This window comes from Sander vitreus, chromosome 20, assembly GCF_031162955.1.
Source record: "Sander vitreus isolate 19-12246 chromosome 20, sanVit1, whole genome shotgun sequence".
Taxonomy (NCBI): domain Eukaryota; kingdom Metazoa; phylum Chordata; class Actinopteri; order Perciformes; family Percidae; genus Sander; species Sander vitreus.
The window spans coordinates 26,155,093-26,174,672 of record NC_135874.1 but is presented as its reverse complement, the minus strand read 5'-3'; the positions used below and the strand labels follow the sequence as shown (position 1 = coordinate 26,174,672).

Genomic DNA, 19,580 nt, shown 5'->3' with positions numbered 1-19,580 from the left:
AACAACTACAACCCCACAGAATTAATAAAAAACATTTCAATGAGCATTAGAGGTAGCGTTACATGGACGTCGGAAAATTAAGACCTGTTTAAAATGATTTAAGACCTAGAACACAATACTTTAATTTTAAGTGCTCATATTATGCTTGTTGGCTTTTTCCCTTTCCTTTATTGTGTTATATATCTTTTTTGTGCATGTTATAGGTTTACGAAGTGAAAAAGCCCAAAGTCCCCCCCAAAGGGACTTACCATCTCCAACAGAAAACACTGTTCACAAACTGCTCCAAACAGCTCTATTGTAGTCCAGCCTTTACTTCAGAGACAAACGTGGTCACTTTGTAACACACGTTATAATGCTCACCTAGCTGCTAGCATGGCACGCCCTCATACTCTGCTTCTGACTGGCTAGTAGTCCTTACCTAGGTACTGTCAGGGCACGCCCTCATACTCTGCTTCTGACTGGCTAGTAGTCCTTACCTAGGTACTGTCAGGGCACGCCCTCATACTCTGCTTCTGACTGGCTAGTAGTCCTTACCTAGGTCCTGTCAGGGCACGCCCTCATACTCTGCTTCTGACTGGCTAGTAGTCCTTACCTAGGTACTGTCAGGGCACGCCCTCATACTCTGCTTCTGACTGGCTAGTAGTCCTTACCTAGGTACTGTCAGGGCACGCCCTCATACTCTGCTTCTGACTGGCTAGTAGTCCTTACCTAGGTACTGTCAGGGCACGCCCTCATACTCTGCTTCTGACTGGCTAGTAGTCCTTACCTAGGTACTGTCAGGGCACGCCCTCATACTCTGCTTCTGACTGGCTAGTAGTCCTTACCTAGGTACTGTCAGGGCACGCCCTCATACTCTGCTTCTGACTGGCTAGTAGTCCTTACCTAGGTACTGTCAGGGCACGCCCTCATACTCTGCTTCTGACTGGCTAGTAGTCCTTACCTAGGTCCTGTCAGGGCACGCCCTCATACTCTGCTTCTGACTGGCTAGTAGTCCTTACCTAGCTACTGTCAGGACATGCCCTCATACTCTGCTTCTGACTGGCTAGTAGTCCTTACCTAGGTACTGTCAGGGCACACCCTCATACTCTGCTTCTGACTGGCTAGTAGTCCTTACCTAGTTCCTGTCAGGACACGCCCTCATACTCTGCTTCTGACTGGCTAGTAGTCCTTACCTAGGTACTGTCAGGGCACGCCCTCATACTCTGCTTCTGACTGGCTAGTAGTCCTTACCTAGGTCCTGTCAGGACATGCCCTCATACTCTGCTTCTGACTGGCTAGTAGTCCTTACCTAGGTACTGTCAGGGCACACCCTCATACTCTGCTTCTGACTGGCTAGTAGTCCTTACCTAGCTACTGAGCATGTGCGACTCCCAACAAAGATGGAACAGAAGTGATATGTCTCACTCTGTAGCTAAAACAGAGACCTGAACACAGGGTGAAAAGAGGAGCTGCAGCAATGTGCAGTACAACAAAAATATGGAGGTTTTTGAAAATTAAACCACATAAACCTATTCTGATATAAGCTCTAAATACAATTAAGAATCTGAAAATGAACATAATATGAGCACTTTAAGACTTTTTAAGGCCTAAAATTTTGATTTTGAAATGTTTAAGACCCAGTGGAACCCCGACTAATGTTTCATGATTTTTTTTGTGACGATTTTTTAGAATTGAGTCTTTCCCCCAGAATCAATTTTTTTAATTTTTTTTATTACCAATGATTCACCTAAATATTTTCTGTTTATACCGTACTGCCGACAGCGATTGCATCATTTCCGTTTCCAGCTAAACAGAGCGGAGGCAAAAATGCAGAAAATCCATGTTGTGCTCTTTAAAAAATGAAATAACATTGTGATGTGCATTCTTTTCAGAAAACAATTAGTTTTTAGAAAAGCCTCATGATATATGGTCTCTAGTAGTGTATTATTCAAGTTTTGTTTTTGTTTAAGAAATCACAATACTCAATAGCATCGAATCACAATACTTAGAATCGCAATAAATGAAAATCGCCACCCATGTATCGTAAAAAGAATCAAATCAGGACCAAAGCATATAGACCCAGCCCTAACGCTTTGGCTACATTGAACGCTTAACGTATGCGGAGCGGAGTGTTTCTTTTAACCGGCTACACCTGCAGCGCATGCAGCGTAGGATTGTGAGAGTCACAGACGACACGCTGAGCTTTCCCTCTGGGATTGTTGTTGTTTCTTCAGTCTTTTGGAGCCGGCACAGCAGAGCTGAAGATCTTTGCCGAAGCCGACGGGAAGATAGAAATTAAATTCGAGCCAGGCTCGAGCTTCAGGCCAGGTGACGCGTTTCGATTAGCGTGAAAATGAATGCTGAGGAGGTGAAACGGAGGCTGGCCTCTGGAGGACTGATTTCTTTGTTCCAACTTGTTGATGTTAAAAAAAAAAACGTAGAAATGACTCATTCTTGACAAAAGGCAAAAGAGCTGTGTGCGTGCACACATTTGAATAATGTCGGGCTGTAAACGGGTTCGGGATTTTAAAAAGCTGTCAATCAAAATGTACTTTGGGCTCGGGACGAATCCTGTCGGGCTCGGGCCTTGTCGGGCCGAACTTTTAAGGCCCGATTACAGCTCTATGGCACAGCGCTGTGAAAACGTCAATCTACAGTCAGCTGTTATCAGAGGACGCAGGTGAGGGAATTAAGAAATAAAAATAACACGCTAATTAAGTCGTTTTCTGTATATCGGTAGTTTAATTTAAAAGAAATATGGACCCTTTGTCATCCATTTCTTTGTAAAAGGGCACACACCTCACGTTAAAAATATAAATTGAAGACCTAGAGCGGATCTCCGCGGTGCATACGCACCACTTTCGTGCTGCTCTCATGTCTGGTGTAGCCAGTTTCATTGATTATAGTGGAAGTGCAGTGTTGGAACATCCGCGCCGTGTACGTTATAACCCATCATAACCAATGAATGATAGCAAGTTTTTCTTTTGATAATTCCTCGAAGTGAAAACATGTCAATCCGATCTGAGAGAATAAAGGAAGGTTTTTAACCAGGTGACGTACTCGAGGTATGGGTTTGGCAGTCAGGATGCCGAAGCACCTGGTGGTGTCCTCCGGTGGGTAGAGCTTCCTTCTGCGGAAGTTGAGTTCATCAGGGAGAGGGGTGGTGAGGACCATCCCAACCACATATAGGTAGTACGTCTGCTCCGGCACAGCGTAACTGTCCCGCAGACACTCTGGTATCTGGAGAGGACAGAAGACAAGTGAGAGACCATTTACTAAATTACCCAGGAGCACTTCAAAAGCTCACCGTTTCTGACACAATGGAAAGCGAGACATAGATAATCAGACATCCTTGAAGAAATAACTGTAAACTGGCCTTTTGGATTATTTCTATTTGACATTTATATCATTTTAGAGAATAGGGATGTAACCTCAGTGCGTCAATAACTGGAACTAGAGACGAAAACAAGAAGCAACACGCACGCTGCAAACTATCTCTGCAGCATTTAAGCAGCAATTTCCAACTGATTCAAACAGGGCAATAGACATCCCTGGGCGATTGGTACCTTTACAGCCGCGGATATGAGACCCTACTCTGTAGTGGAAAACGCAGGTTTTACGAACATGGTTAAAGTAATTGAGCCCCGTTACACTATTCCTTCACGAGCCTATTTCAGCCAGACTGTAATTCCGGCTTTGTACAAAAAAACTAAAAGCCCAAATAGAGAACCAATTGTCCGACGCACCAGCTGTTGCTCTGACAGCAGACGGCTGGACGTCAAGGGCTACACAAAGCTACCGGACTGTAACGTGTATATTTTTTTTTATAAGAAGCTGTTTTTGTTTTACAGTGCTAAGCATCAGTGAATACACCAATGGTTGTATTTCTGATAGCCTAATAGCTGGTTTGATTTGCATGGAGAGATGATTTCATGGAAAGTACCCCATGCCAATCTCTAGGTATGGTGAAGGGTATGTGATGATGGGGGGGGGGGTATGGTGAAGGTATCCTGGATCCATGAAATAACTGGCCTTTCAAAATAAAAGTCTGCCTGCCTCTATGGGAATTTAACATAGGGGTGTACTGACTTATGCCCCCTGTATTTTAAGGAAGAACATTTATTTATTTACGATACATTATTCATTCACAAAGAAAATTGGTGTCCTTAAAGGTTGGATTTTTCCTCTTTTTTTAATTAAGGCATTAAGATCAATTTCCTAAAGATGATTGTTTTATTCCTCTTTTTAGTCAACTTAAGCATGGGTGTGTTCACTTATGCTGTATAGTATAGCTCTGTCATTGTTCAAAGTAAAAAAAAAAAATCATACTTTATGAGGTTAGTTTTAATAAATACATTTTTTTTTTTTTTTTTAAATCAAATAAATTTCTCTGGCATTTCTTTCTTATTGCTGTATCCAAAACGTAGCGAGCCATGACACCACTGTCTCCTATCGAACCGAACCGAACCGTGAATTGTGTGAACTGTTACACACCTATACATTAGTTCATACTAGACATTACTGCTCAACAAATGTCAAAAGAGAGAAATTATTTGTGGTTTAAGAACATCTTCAGGAATCTGATGTAGACTTTTCTCAGGACCTTTCTTAAGAACAAATTTGAGGAAAAAAACTTTTTGGTGAATGAAGCCCACTTTGGTTGAACATTAATAAACACTGGACTGGAGTGCAGTGAAGTTACTAAAAAGATACAAGTTAGAGCTGTCAAGCTTAAGTTAGCAGAATAGTAGCCAGCTCAGGGAATTAGCGACAGTTATAGATAGATAGAAATTGATTTTTATATAAAAATGGTGTTTGACCGGTGACAGAGGAATGACAGAACTGACAGGATTCACTGTATTATTACATTATGATCGCTGAAGTTGTTTTAATGAGGGTATATCAGCAATAAAAGTTAGCATTCTTCACATAACATGCATTCAATCCGTCCCATGAAACAAACCATAGAAATAAATTGTATTAATACTGGTTTTGCTTTTGCCAATGATAGTTAACTCTAGATGTAATGGACGAGGCTTAAGCAGAATGACTTTCTTACGGCTTTAGGGTAGCATTGCCTCCGTTTGGTAGAGCCGGGCCGGCCTGGCACACTGGTCTCCTCCTCATCGTGAAGGTCCAGCTCCTCCTCATACTTCACCGTCTCCTTTCCCACCGGCATCAGGTGATCGTCCAGCTCACCTGGGTGGCAAGACAGCCAGATAAACAAGCTCAAATAGATGCAAACAAGTTGTAGAGAGGCTGGCAGTGAAGATTTGTCCAAATCATGCATCTGCTTAATCGCAGTTCTGGTCTTACCTATCTTGTGGAGTTTCTCACAGCATACTAGTGCAACAGCTTTCTCTGCCAGTCTGGCACAGTTCATCGTAGGACCCTGTAAAGACAGTGACAAATCAATACAATGAATGAACCTGGAGAAGTTGTAATGTGTAACGATTACCGGTGTAACGGTAAACCCCGATAAAAATGTTGACGATGAAAATTACCGTTTTCATTTAAAATATCATTACCACGGTGTGGAAACGCACGGCGTAGCCTACAACGTGCGTTTCTTGAAGTTGGAATCATGGCGCAAGGAGGAGATGACAGCGCTCAGGACATTTTTTTGTAACATAATAAACACTGTTACACTTTTTTGAAACTATTTCAGCTTGTGTAGGCCTATCAGTGCTTTCTGAACATATTGAGCACACTTTTAAAAATGCCGCGATAATACCGAAAACCGTGATAATTTTGGTCGCTATAACCGTGAGGTTAAATACCGTTACATCCCTAGGAGGGAGGCTGAAAAAACAACAATAAGGATCGCCAGGATCGCCGGGACCCCCCCCCCCCGGAGCCTGTAAAAAGTTAAATCGCACCAGTAAATACAACCAGCCAGTTCCCGATCGGGCCAGTGCTAAAAAAAAGTGAGCAGGCAAGCGGTGTGTGTCTGCTCTGAGACTTCCCTCTGACAGCGCAAAGACAGACACAGGCAGGCTTGTTTACTTATATCATCATATACCATCATAGATGAAATGGCGCGCAATCCTAAAAGACAAAAACAGGGTTCTTCGCTGTCCTTGCATTTATTTTGATCACAGTCTGTTTTATTAAAAGTGCTCGTGGCATCTCACCTGTGGCTTTGACTTTCAACCGAACATTTAACCCACTTTGTAGAAAAGACCGAGATGTGTATCGTGTAGTGCCATTCAGCCGAAAAAATACAGAGATATGTTTGGTCCATATCCTTGGTGTCACCGTTACCAAAGTTCTTAAAATGCACATGTTCCTTCTCACCTTAATAGGAACTCGCAGAGGGGAGTTGATGGGCAAGTAGAGCGTTGACTGGAAGCGGTCATCCTGCCTCTCTGCAGTTTTACACTTGGGTGCTAAGTGGGTGAACGGGTCACTGGGCAGCCGGGCACAATACCTGAGCACCAGAGCAAATAAGACATTAAGAAACGCTATTCTAAAGCGGATTCATGTGCGTCCTTGTTATTTTCTTAACGAATTGAGGATTTAAAGACTTAGCAGAAACATGACCATACCTGTTAATGTGTCCGATGGCTGTGTTGATGGTGACCCGGGGACCTCCATCCTCAGATCGAAGCACGTAGGGTGGGAGGACGTTGTCATCGTCCAGGACCTGCTCCACTTCAAACTCACTCACCTCCACCGACTTGGAGCACTTGTTCCTTAAGATCTGCTCAAAAGTACATTGGGACCATCATCACTACCTCATTCTGCTTCACTTTGGACAAAAACATTGGGGAAAACTAAATAACAGAAAAAAATGACAAAAGTGTCAGAAAAAGTGATCAAAGCGTTGGAAAGAAGCACCAAAACGCCAAAAACAGCAAAAAACAACTATGGAAAAAATGACAAAAACGTCAAAAAAAGAAAAAGAAAACGTCACTAAAATCTGTCAAAAAAACCCAGACAAAACAAAAACGTTGAAAAGAGCAACAAGAACGTTGAAAAAGCGCAGAAAAAATAAATTAAAAAACAACCAACCAACCAAAACAACCTGATGACATCAGAAACGTCACTTTCGACCGTTACGTATTGTATATTTCTACTAACATACCTCCTAGATCAGACAGATCACAAACATACTTAACATTGGGTTTTTGTAAAAATTTTCCTTACATCATTTAAATAATCAGCTATTGACTAAATCAAACAAGACAAAGAGAAAAGGTTACCTTCTCAATGGCCTTGTAGGTAGTGAGATCTTCTTCGAAGGTTTTGGTCCTCTCGCTGTCAGCTAGCATGATGTAGTTGGAGACAGGAGCTCGCGCCCTGCCTTTGGACTGGACGTAGGACCTGTACTCCGTGGGCAGGTCAAACCGCACCACCAGGTTACACTTTGGGATATCCACGCCTTCCTCCACGATGCTGGTGGCGATCAGCAGGTTGGTTTCATGAGCCCGGAATTTGCGGAGAACCTGTGAGAGAAAGGGAATCGAGTTTTGATATTTGCTTTTCTTAAAGTGGCCATATTACGCTCATTTTTAGGTTTATGATTGTATTTTGAGGTTGTACCAGAATAGGTTTACATGGTTTAATTTTCAGGAAACACCATATTTTTGTTGTACTGCACATTGCTGCAGCTCCTCTTTTCACCCTGTGTTCAGGTCTCTGTTTTAGCTACAGAGTGAGACCTCTCAACTTCTGTAACATCTTTTGTTGTCAGTCGCACATGCCCAGTAGCTAGGTAAGGATTACATGAGCTAGCTAGCTGTTTCTGCAACTTCGGCCTGTACGAGGCAGGATTAGCTGAGACTTCTTCTAAACGAGGGCGCACTTCCAACTTTGTGTGGAATACCTGCAGAACAGGGAGATGGAAGTAGTTCTATACAATTTATTTTGTGGATTAGGGTGAATTTGTGTGTGTTGTAGCAGTGTTTTGCCATTGAGAACGAGCTAGCATGCTAGCGCTAGCATGCTAACGGTTAGCCCCCTAGGCCCCTCGTCTCGGCTAGTTGTGTAGAAAGCCGATATCGAAAAAAGTCTCGGTACTGGCGAGTATGTGAGTCTATGCACCAATCAGATACCCATTAATTTAGCCCCGAAAAAAAAATCTACCCTTTAAAGAAGTTTAGTCATGTTCTTTAGATAATAAAAGGAAGTTCAACAATGATAGCAATGTTTTCACATCCATACAGGGTAAGTAGTGCACAGCTCCTAAACAACAACAACATACACTACCGGTCAAAGCGTTTGGGGTCACTTAGAAATTTCCATTCCAGACAGAATACCAGCTGAGATCAGTTGCATTGCTTTTTTTAATCAGGGCAGCAGTTTTCAGATTACATTATGTGATTACATCATTGCAAAAGCGTTCTCCAATGTTTTCTCAGTTAGCCTTTTAAAATGATATCAGATTAGTAAACAGAATGGGCCTTTGGACCATTGGATGAATGGCTGCTGATAATGGGCAATGTAGATACTGCGTTAAAGATCAGCCACTTCTTTCTACAACAGTCGAGAACCCTTTTGCAATTCTGTAAGCACATAATGTCATCTGAAAACTGCTGCCCTGATTAAAAAAAACAATGCAACTGATCTCAGCTGGTATTCTGTCTGGAATGGAGTGGAAATTTCTAAGTGACCCCTAACTTTTGACCGGTAGTGTATGTCATTTTTTTGAATGCACTGGCATCGTGTTGGTGGTACAGACACTTCAATCCATCTCCCCTGATGTCCCAAATATTATATCAAAACATTACGAGTGGCGAGTTTTAACGCGTACATTCATTTATAAAACGAGGGGCCAGCTGTTCAGAGTCGAACATATCCACGGGATTCCTGTCTGCCGCGGTTTACCTCTTCTTGTTTCCTGAACTCCACCTCCATCTGCTTGTTCCGCGGCTGGTTCTTGCCGATGCTGTGGCCGGTGATGAAGTTGCTGCTGATGTAAGCCAGCTCTGGGTCCTGCTTCCCCGCCTCTTTGATCAGACTGAGGAAGAAATACGGACAGCAAGTGTCACTGACAGAACACATCCATGCAGTGGCACAATCTGGTAGAGATCGTCATTATTCTGAAAACAATAAGGGAATTATTTTGCATGTATGAAGTGTATTCAACAGGGTCCAAGGTTCAAGTTAAAAGACAAGAGTCATTTACTTCACATTAAAGGCCACCAACAACCACATAGGGCTGCACAATTAAACGCAATTTTATCAAAATTTGAACTAGTGCCATATCCAAATCATATTAAGTATTAATTATTAATATTGAATTAAGTATTGTGGTGCTGCAGAGATGTCCCGGCATAAAAATTCTATCCTACAGAGTGAAGAAAAAAATCTTTGTTTAATACAGATCCTCACAAATTTTTTTTATATTTTTCAATGAAAATGAGAATAATGATTAAAAAAAATGATCATTCCCTCCAGTATCATGAATCATATCGCAATATCAGTCAAAATAATCGCAGTAAGATATTTTACTTGTATCGTGCAGCCCTACAACCACATATGAAAAATGGGTTACACTTTACTTGAAGGTATCTACATAAGAGTGACATGACACCGTCATGAACGTGTCATAAACATTATAAACAAGTCATAAACGTTTATGACATAACGCTTCTGTGATGACAAGTTAGGGTTAGGGTTCATGTGTCATGACCGTGTCATGTGTTCATGACCGTGTCATGACACTCTTATGTAGATACGTTCAGGTAAAGTGTTACCAAAATATGTTTATCTGTAGTTTACATAACTCTGTATGAAGTACAGCTCTCGCGCCACAGGGCAAACGACCATGAGGATGTCGGAGCCCTACCGATTGAGGACGACGGCTGTGTAACGCCTCTCCACAAAGATGATCCCACACAGGATGTTGGTGAACGGCGAGGGAAAGTTGGCTTCGGGCCTCTCTTTGGCCTCCACCTCCTCGTCTTCGTCCTCGTCCTCGGAGTCGCTCCAGGACACGTAGTTGTCCTGGTTGCGGTTGTTGTACCACTCCACGCTTTCAAACTGCTGGCGCTCGAAGGGCTTGTACTCGTGCAGGATCTCGAGCAGACGCAGGACCTTGGGGGTGACGAACTTGAGGTCCAGCGCGGCGGGCGAGAAGTGCTCCTCGCACAGGGCGTGCACTTTGCGCAGGATGGTGTCGGTGAAGAGCAGAAACTTGCGGTTGAGCTCCTCCTGCTCGTGTTTGATGTACTTCTGGAGCTCCCGCACCATGATGCCTGCGGCCTTGTCCGCACACCAGGGTCCCAGGACCTGCAGCACGGCCCGGCAGTCACTCAGGACCTGGATGGGACAGAGACCGTGTAAAGAGCAGTTTGACTACTTTAACTGCGTGTCATTCACTGCTCATGCACACGCATTCATTCCTTTTGGGCTTTAGCGGAAAGGGGGGAGGGACTGAGAAGTTGTCGATGTTCAAATGTTTTGGCTAAGTCCTGGATCTTTGCAATCCTACCTACTGTAAGCCATGCTGTGCAAAGATTGTTGATGATTGAACTCAAGTCAACAAATACAACACCCCCCGTCAGAAGCTCCGCCCCCCCCGCCCCCCAGAGTCAGGGACAGATAACCATTGTCTGGCCGCGAAGGCTGTGTATTAACGCTGGAATTTTTTTTCAGCGCACACAGAAAATAGAGAGCTAGGGGACCGTGAGGTGATATTCGCTGAATTTGTGCACGGTCACGGAAGGCTTGTATCATGTGGACGCGCCGACAGTTTTGTTGTCATAACTTAGAATTCCTCATGGGGGGGGGGGGCAGAAACGACGCACTACAGCTTTAACTGCATATTGACCGGAGGAAACTAGATCTAAATTTACCAAGTGAGCTATAGTCCCTCTCCGCCAAAAGGTGAGTGCTCCAGGGACAGTGGACAATCACGGCATCGCTGACTGGTCAAACAGAAGCTTTGAGGCTGCTAAAACTCCTCTACAGGGTTTATCGGCACTGTAAGCAGGCAGAGGTTGCCAGTAGTATCAAGATTAGGATGACGAGTATAAAAAAAAAAAAAAAGAAAAAGTTAGAGAAAGGGTGGGCCAACAAAATCAAGCTTTAAGCTGGCTTAGCAGATCTTTCTGTCACTTGGGAGCCTCAGAAAGGTTGTAACCACAACATTGGCATATTATTACCCGCATAAGCTGTTGATTTCATCGCATTATTTGATCATCATGTGATTAAATTAAACTAATACAAAACATAAAATCCACTAAATCTTTATCTTGCTAGCTCTGACCTGTTTGGAGATGTACGTGGGATCACGGTCCTCTCTGGCAAAAGACACGTTGCAGTCATTCAGGAAGTAGAGAGCTTCATCCAGCTCTACCTGCAGAGAGGAAGAGAGGCCACTCTTGTCCACGTAGGGCCCGCAGTCCAGCACCACTTCCCTTGGCTGAGAGGCGTATCTGAAATATAACGGGAAGTGCACGGGTTAGACTTCACTTCACTTCACTTCTTGTTACTGGCATCTACTGCTGTCATTGAGTTTCATTCATCGAGGCGATTTTACAAACTAGGTGTTCCTTCTCTGTTTGAATGAACTGTAATCAGTGAAATCACTTGTTGCAATGTTTAGAGGTAACTAGGGCTGGATCTGACTATTCGACTTTTCGGATAACCGTTCGTCGGGTAGGTATTCTATTTTTAATTTTGGACTTTGACTTCGTTTTTGGTTTTGTCTTTCTTTGAGACAGATTCAGCATGCAGCATCCGGGGAGAATGAGCGAAGTTACCTTCGAGTGTGGTGGGAAATGTCGAGGTCTATGAACGATCTGACAGAAAACAATAATTGTCAAATAGAAAGTCTACTTGTGCTACATTGGGAGAGTTAAATAAGAGGACGTCACACAAACGAGCCATTTAAGTGACACTCTTTTTTTTTTTCTTCTCTTTTGTTGATCTTAACGTGCGCCGAGTCCTTTTCAGAATCTGGACGCATTTAGCCCTAGACCTAGTTGTCAACCCCCTTGGTTTAGGTTGTATATACGTGCTTGTTGTACCTGTCCAGGACCACAAGGTCGGTGGCAGTTTCAGCATTGCTCTTCAGGATGCTCTCCAGATTCTGGATCTTGTGCTCCAGTTCTGACGGGTCACACTTTCCATTCAGAATGGAGGCTGTGAGACCCAGGATACGAGGACTGCATGAGCAGCCCTCAAACAGCTGCACAGAGAGAGAAGAGAGAGAAGAGTGCCAGGTCATTCACAGTTCTCTTGGACGAAAAAAAAACAAAAAAAACACACACAAGTTCTACTTTGCAAAACACAGTCTCACCTTCATTATCTCACAGTAAGGGTGGTCTGTGATGGCCAGGTGACAATCGTCAAAAACCACCAAGTTGATTTTAGACAACGGTAAGATGTTCTTCCTCAGAACGTGCAGGAATATGTGGCAAGTCATGACCAGCACCTGCATAGGAGAACGTTCAGAATGACAGGAAGAGAGAAAACATTATCAACAGTGAGCACGTTATTCAGTCAGATGTTGTACATGCTACGAAACAATCAGTCTGTCCGATGAATGAAATGACCGTAGTAGCAGCACGCATGCGATACAGCTCCGAGACGCGTGTGTGGAGGACAGAGACGCGTGTTTGTTTGAGGTGAGGGTTTGTGTGCTTGTGTGTGTGAGGTGAATAGACAGCACATCTATTCTACTTGGTAGTTGTAGTCTTTGAGCGACCGTGAGATAGCGCCTGGATGCGGGCGAGAGATGTGACCCATGACTAGATGATCTTTTTTTTTTTTTTTAAATACAGTGCACTGGTATTTTTTATTAGCGAACAAGGATTAGAACCAGGGTTTAAAATGAACTTTTTCATCCACAAGTGGCTAGTGAATATTCAAATGTTACCAGCCACTCAACAGATGACCATTGTTATTTTGGCTGGTGAGAGAAGCTAATCTACCTGTCTATATGTCACTTGCATATTTTACCATCATTTGGCTGGTATATGGTGATCATTTTTTACCCTGATTACAACACAAACTATTTTTACTACTATTCTACTGCCACTGTTAAAGCGGATTGGGAAAAGGAGTTGGGTACGAACATACAAAATGGCCGATGGGACGAGAGTTTAGCATATATCCACAAGTGCTCCATAAACGCACGTCATTGTTATATACAGTTTAAAATCCTGCATAGGATTATCCTACACAATTTTCTAACTTGATTTTTGAAACGAAGCATCAAAGTAAAACTATTTGAAACAGAAAACAACCACCTCGGCCTATTCTTAAACCTGAGAAGACAGCATGAAACTGTCCTTCAACTATAAGCACGCTAGTGTTATTGTAGAAGCCAATGAGAATGATCAGCACACCTGATTCTCGACGATCTCTCGACTCCACCGCTGGTCTGTCCACGCTGAGGTCTCCTCCAGATCTGTGTACTCTCCCACTTGGAGGTCCGAGTGAGTCCTGACTGCAGCTGCTTGCTGAACTACAGACGCTACTGGACAACGCAGACCAGAGAATTACATTGGAGTCAAATCACTCCATGTATGTGAATTTAAAACCCTCCATGCATTTGAATTTGAATGACCAATGACTTGGGGGATTCTTGAGGATGAACACTGCGGTTTTTCAAAATGTATTTTATATTTTACAAAAGTAAAACACTGAAGCACACGGAAACTTCCGTGGCACATACAAAAAACAAAAGAAGGTTGCAGGTACCTGTGTTCACCAGAAAAACAGTCCTCTTCGCATTTTCTTGGTAATGTCCACGGATTTGGTGGGAGAGCTCTTTCGTTAGAAGTACTGCAATAAAGGTCTTCCCTGAGCCAGTATTCAAGCAGACGATAGTATTATGTTCAAGAGCTGCTTCAAGAAGTTCTACCTGTGGACAAAGGTACAGGTTCGCAGACAGTGAGCTGATGAAGGAAAAGTGTCAACTAAAATAAATACAATACCACTCAATAAAAATAAAAGAACAGCCATGAATAGCTCTAAATTTGAAAACATTTCTGTGACATTAACGCCCTAAGGTGGATTTATGGTTGTGCGGGGCTCTACGCAGAGCCTACGCAAGTGGCCTACGACGTTGTGAGGTTTTATACTTGCACTGGAGTCTATGTCGTTGTAGCGCATCTCTTAAAGTGCTCATATTATGCTTTTTGGCTTTTCCCCTTTACTTTATTGTGTATTTTGTGTACATTATAGGTTTACAAAGTGAAAAAGCCCAAAGTCCGCCCCAAAGGGACTTACCATCTCCAACAGAAAACACTGTTCACAAACTGCTCCAAACAGCTCTATTGTAGTCCAGCCTTTACTTCAGAGACAAACGTGGTCACTTTGGAACACGTTATAATGCTCACCTAGCTGCTAGCATGGCACGCCCTCATACTCTGCTTCTGACTGGCTAGTAGTCCTTACCTAGGTACTGTCAGGGCACGCCCTCATACTCTGCTTCTGACTGGCTAGTAGTCCTTACCTAGCTACTGAGCATGTGCGACTCCCAACAAAGATGGAACAGAAGTGAGATGTCTCACTCTGTAGCTAAAACAGAGAGCTCAACACACAGGGTGAAAAGAGGAGCTGCAGCAATGTGCAGTACGACATATAAAAATATGGAGCTTTCTGAAAATTAAACCACATAAACCTATTCTGATATAACCTCTAAATAGAACTATGAACCTGAAAATGAACATAATATGAGCACTTTAAGAGAATAGCAGAGCGGGAGAATGTGGTAGAGAGAGTGAGAGAGTGACGGTGAGTTTCGTTTTCCATCATCACATCCCCTTCACCATACCTAGAGATTGGTTTTATTTCAGTTAGCCTAATAGCTGGTTTGATTTGCATTGAGAGATGATTTTATGGAAAGTACCCCATGCCAATCTCTAGGTATGGTGAAGGGGATGTGATGATGTGGGGGGGCTATTTTAATTCCAAAGGCCATGGGAACTTTATCAGGATCATAGTATCCTGGATCCATGAAATAACTGGCCTTTCAAAATAAAAGTCTGCCTGTCTCTATGGGAATTTAACATAGGGGTGTACTTACTTATGCCCCCTGTATTTTAAGGAAGAACATTTATTTATTTACGATACATTATTCATTCACAAAAAAAAATTGGTGTCCTTAAAGATTGGATTTTTCCTCATTTTTTAATTAAGGCATTAAGATCAATTTCCAAAAGATTATTTTTATTCCTCTTTTTAGTCAACTTTAGCATGGGTGTATTCACTTTGCTTAGCAATGTACATTTCTGGAGAGGGTGCCCGTCAGGGTCTGTATCTACGCGTACCTGCGTATGTACCCACGGCGTAGATTTAACGCAGAACTATAAATCAGGACTTAGCCTGTACGTGCTTATACAGTACATCTAGCAGCTAGTAAGCACAGCCTTCTTACCTGATATTTCCTAGGTGTGTAGATGTTATCATGGATAGCCTCCTGCTGCCATGGCAGACCAAAGAAAGGCCCCATGGGTGAAGTGGCAGGGGTGACAAGCTGTAGGCCTGCCATGCTTCAAAGAGGTGGAGGTGAGGGGGCTGGGCTCCTCCAGTCGTCCACTTTATCTCATTTCATCGTCCTTCTTTTCAGAAGTTCACTGGCAGGGGGAGATGAGGATACCGTGTTAATGTACTGTATACGGCAGATACGGTGGACACTTTTTCCTACTCTTCCTTAAGAAAGCTGAAAAAACCTCATCAGCAAAGCCAGGAGTGAGAAGAAACACATCAGCCACACAGCCGCCTGCGGCACTAGAGTTTCTGGCACAGATAACTAACTACAATGTCTGAACAATGTTGTCTAACGAGAAAATCTTTAACGGGTTCAAGAGCTAGCTTCTTTGACCAGACAACGTCTTTTCACCAGCTTGTTACAGTATCAGCTCGACAGCTATCGACCCACATCATGGACACAGAAAACTCAAACCCAGACTTGGTAGTTTCGGTTTTTGGGTGATTTTAACCACGTAAGCTTGAGAAAAGTACTTCCAAGTTACAAGGAGCAAATCTTTGCTGCCACGAAGCGTGAAAACGCAATCAAATGTCTCGGCTTTTCACGCGGTGGTGAAAGCTCCTTTGGAGAGTCGGACCACAACAAGTCTCTCATTCCCATGCACTGTCAGAGGCTAAACACTGTGAAACCCAGGAAGACTATAGCCAGGCAATGGTCCCCTCAATACACAGACAGGTTTAATGACTGTCTTCTGTGAACTAACTGGGGGATAATTAAGGAGGCAAATGAAGATCTGGACTCTTTCCCCGATGTAAAAGTCGGTTTCCTCCCACCGTAACTAGGACTACAGTTGAAAATAGCCAGCTGGCACATTTACATAATTGTTAATTAATGTGCATTGTCCTTATAAATACATAAATGTTGTCATCGGTTATATGAAATGTGTTGAAGATCCATGGATTCCATCTAGATTAGCTACAGTATCAAACCACGGTCATCCTAGTTTCTAATCCTAACCTGGCTGATGAAGTAAATGACTGCAGGTTTGATACCAGCTTTGTCCCACTGCCTCATTCTCCTTTCCCATCAGATCTTGTGTGCCTCCATTTTTAATTGGTGAACATTAGGTTGGTAACCTCCTAAACCAAACTTAGCCCCGCCCAGAGATGGGTGCCGCTGGAGAAATGAGATGTGTAGATTCCGCCATCGCGTCTGTTCTAGAAGATGTCGACAGCGCAGTCATTTTAAGAGAGGAACAGAGAACCGCGATCACGTATGTATACACATCGCCACACCCGTCCGCACGACACGGAAACTGCCGCCTCTGCCTTTGCTCTGTCGAAGCCTGCCTTTGACTTGCAGCTTCTGTGACGTCTGTCTCCGTTGCTCTGATTGGTTGGAGGTCTATCCAATTGAGTGCAGATGCATTTTCTTTCCTGGTTCGGTTGAAACACGCCCCATAATCACAGCCCAATGGAGCGGTATCAGACTCCTATTCTGACTAGAATCCGAGTATGACCACGTCAGGCTACTCCTGCGTAGGCCAAACGGTAGAAACTGACCCTGAAATGTTGTGCACATGGGATTGCCTCTATTTTAACTTTTAGATTTGTAGAGGAGAGACAGGAAACTTCTGGACAAAAAGGTACGCACCGCGTCAAATCACAGGCCAGGAGTCTTCCGTCCCTTGCTAAAATCTACACCATTAGACTACGGGGAAAAAGATTCTTCTGGACTCATGTCTCCCTGATAACCCTCTTTTTTAAATTCATCCCTACGGAAATGTATCAGAGCTAAGACAGCCAGGTTGTGCAACAGCACTTACCCAGAGACCGTTCGTGCCCTTAACTCCTACATCACTAATGTGCCGTTAGTATGCCTGTCTACAACACACTGAAAAGGTCTTTTCAGACGGTCAGTGACACTTCGCCTGTGTACTTGCTTGGATCCGCGGGGTCTCACTGCGCTCCTCATGTGAATAGACAGACAGACAAGCACTTTGCGAGCTTCTGTGCAATACTGTTTCCCTGCTGGTACAACTGAATGACATTAGTTGACTGAGGTATCATGTATCCCTAATCATACAAGTGTTAACAAATAGCTAAAGTTAGCCTAATTAGCACAGACGTAATTCTAGAGCCTAATTTAAGTTCAAACTACAACACTACCCAATACCTCCAGTCTTGTGCCAATGCTTTGCATGCAAAAGCCATACTGTTTATGTCCTGATAACTGTTATATATTTTAGGGAAACTCACAAACAGCAAGAATCAGTCTCTTGTTCATTACTTTGCACCGTGCGTCGCTCATGTAGGAAAATGTTAAACACAGTTTAACGCTTGCAGCGGGCGAGCTCATCACAAAGACGACCGCGACATTTTCGCGGGATTGCGCCTACTGGTGGATTCGCCTGTCCCCCCCTAACGTCCCACTCGCCTCTCATTAAAATTAAGGTAACACTTTACTTGAAGGTATCTACATAAGAGTGACATGACACTGCCATTGACACTGGGCAGAATACATAACTTGTCATGACAAAAACCAAATGACACTTACTAAAAGAAGCGTTATGTGATAAACGTTTATGACTTGTTTATAATGTTTATGACACGTTCATGACAGTGTCATGCCACTCTTATGTAGATACCGTCAAATCAAGTGTGACCAAAATTACTAGGCGCATTGATCCCACGTCCGAAAAGACCTTGAGTGTATGTATGTGTGTTTGTGGTGCTGACAGCATCCCCATGCTTGCCAATGCCTGTTTTAACCATTTATTATTGGCATTTTAGGTGCCAAATTGATGTGACTTGAGGTTTTTGTTTATTCTTTTGTTTTATTTTTGTGCAAGTTCACCAAACCAAATTCCTATCAAATATGTTGACATGGCAATTAAGTATTGAACGTGGTCTGTGTTATGGCTACACAATATGAGGAAAATATGCGATATGCCATAACGTTGTTGAATATCGCGATAACGATATTACTTGCGATAAATAAACAATAAGACATTAACGTGTACTCAGTTCTGCATTTCTGCTGCTTCCAGTATTCTTCTAAAATACAACAAGAGTTTGAAACAAACGAAAGGAAATCATTTCTAACATTCTTTAATTGAACAAACTGAACACTGAATTCAACATAAAAGGCACCACTAAAAAAAGAACAGTAACATTTAAAAAAGAGGTTTTCTACTGCTATGTTCTTTCAACTAATAATAATAATAATAATAATAATAATGTATACTTTATTAATCCCACAAGGGGAAATTACAATGTTTTCACTCTGTTGTTCTTATACAAATTACACACAGGCCTGAATTACACACACATGCTCAGTACCTAAACATGCACTAATGGAGAAATGTCAGAGTGAGGGGGGGGCTGCCCATGGAAAGGCACCCCGAGCAGTTGGGGATTCTGTGCCTTGGTCAAGAGCACCTTGACAGTGCCCAGAAAGTGAACTGGCGCCTCTCCAGCTACCAGTCCACCACCATACTTTGGTCCGTATGGGGACTTGAACCATCGACCCTCTGGTTCCCAAACCAACTCCCTACTGACTGAGCTACTGCCACCCCCAAAACCAAAAAAACAACATATTGTGCAGCTCTAGTTTGTTCAGAGCTTGAGAGTAGCATGCTGGAATAGTGCCTTAGGAAATATACTTACAGGCAATAACTGAGACTTTCTGGATGAGCAGACAACACTTAATCTGGGCTTCATGATAAAATCTCTCTTAATCAACTCCTGATGCTCCCCCACATTTAGTGGGAAACGGACCTAGAAAAGCAAAAACAGAGAACACTGTTAATAATCATTCCTTTCAGACATGGCACAGACGTACAGGCGATAAGATAAGGCGTCTATATAACCGTGTAATGAATGACAATCAAAAAGTTATTTGGGCTGTAGAAAGCAGTAATAAAAATCCATGTAGACTTCTGAATTACACCAGGATCTCTTCATTCACAAGAAATATGAAATGTGGAGGAAGCAGCCAAGTTAGAGCTGGGCAAAATATCGATATCATATCGACATCGGTATACGAGACTAGATATCGTCTTCAATTTTGGATGTCGGAATATCGTGATATTTAACAAGTGTTGTCTTTTCATGGCTTTACAGGCTGCATTGCAGTAAAGTGATGTCATTTTCTGCACTTACCAGACTGTTTCAGCTGTTCCGTTATTTGCCTTTACACACATTGTCAT

At 42.9% G+C, this 19,580-nt stretch overlaps 1 protein-coding gene across 3 annotated transcripts in view; it reads right to left on the bottom strand.

Moving 5' to 3' along the window:
* dicer1 (dicer 1, ribonuclease type III) overlaps nt 1-19,580 on the bottom strand; it is a 53,228-nt gene that overhangs the window by 22,221 nt on the left and 11,427 nt on the right. For 2 of the 3 annotated variants that reach the window (XM_078278232.1, XM_078278234.1), the window contains exons 2-16: nt 19,039-19,149; nt 15,317-15,515; nt 13,636-13,798; nt 13,281-13,411; nt 12,230-12,364; nt 11,958-12,118; nt 11,195-11,363; nt 9,773-10,245; nt 8,809-8,941; nt 7,185-7,427; nt 6,528-6,682; nt 6,277-6,409; nt 5,296-5,371; nt 5,039-5,178; nt 3,040-3,219 (exon numbers count right to left, since the gene is read on the bottom strand). In XM_078278232.1, the coding sequence (XP_078134358.1) occupies nt 3,040-3,219; nt 5,039-5,178; nt 5,296-5,371; nt 6,277-6,409; nt 6,528-6,682; nt 7,185-7,427; nt 8,809-8,941; nt 9,773-10,245; nt 11,195-11,363; nt 11,958-12,118; nt 12,230-12,364; nt 13,281-13,411; nt 13,636-13,798; nt 15,317-15,430 (2,406 nt within the window). In that variant the 5' untranslated portion in view covers nt 15,431-15,515; nt 19,039-19,149. The remainder of the gene's footprint in view (nt 1-3,039; nt 3,220-5,038; nt 5,179-5,295; nt 5,372-6,276; nt 6,410-6,527; nt 6,683-7,184; nt 7,428-8,808; nt 8,942-9,772; nt 10,246-11,194; nt 11,364-11,957; nt 12,119-12,229; nt 12,365-13,280; nt 13,412-13,635; nt 13,799-15,316; nt 15,516-19,038; nt 19,150-19,580) is intronic. The other variant, XM_078278233.1, reaches the window with a different exon arrangement.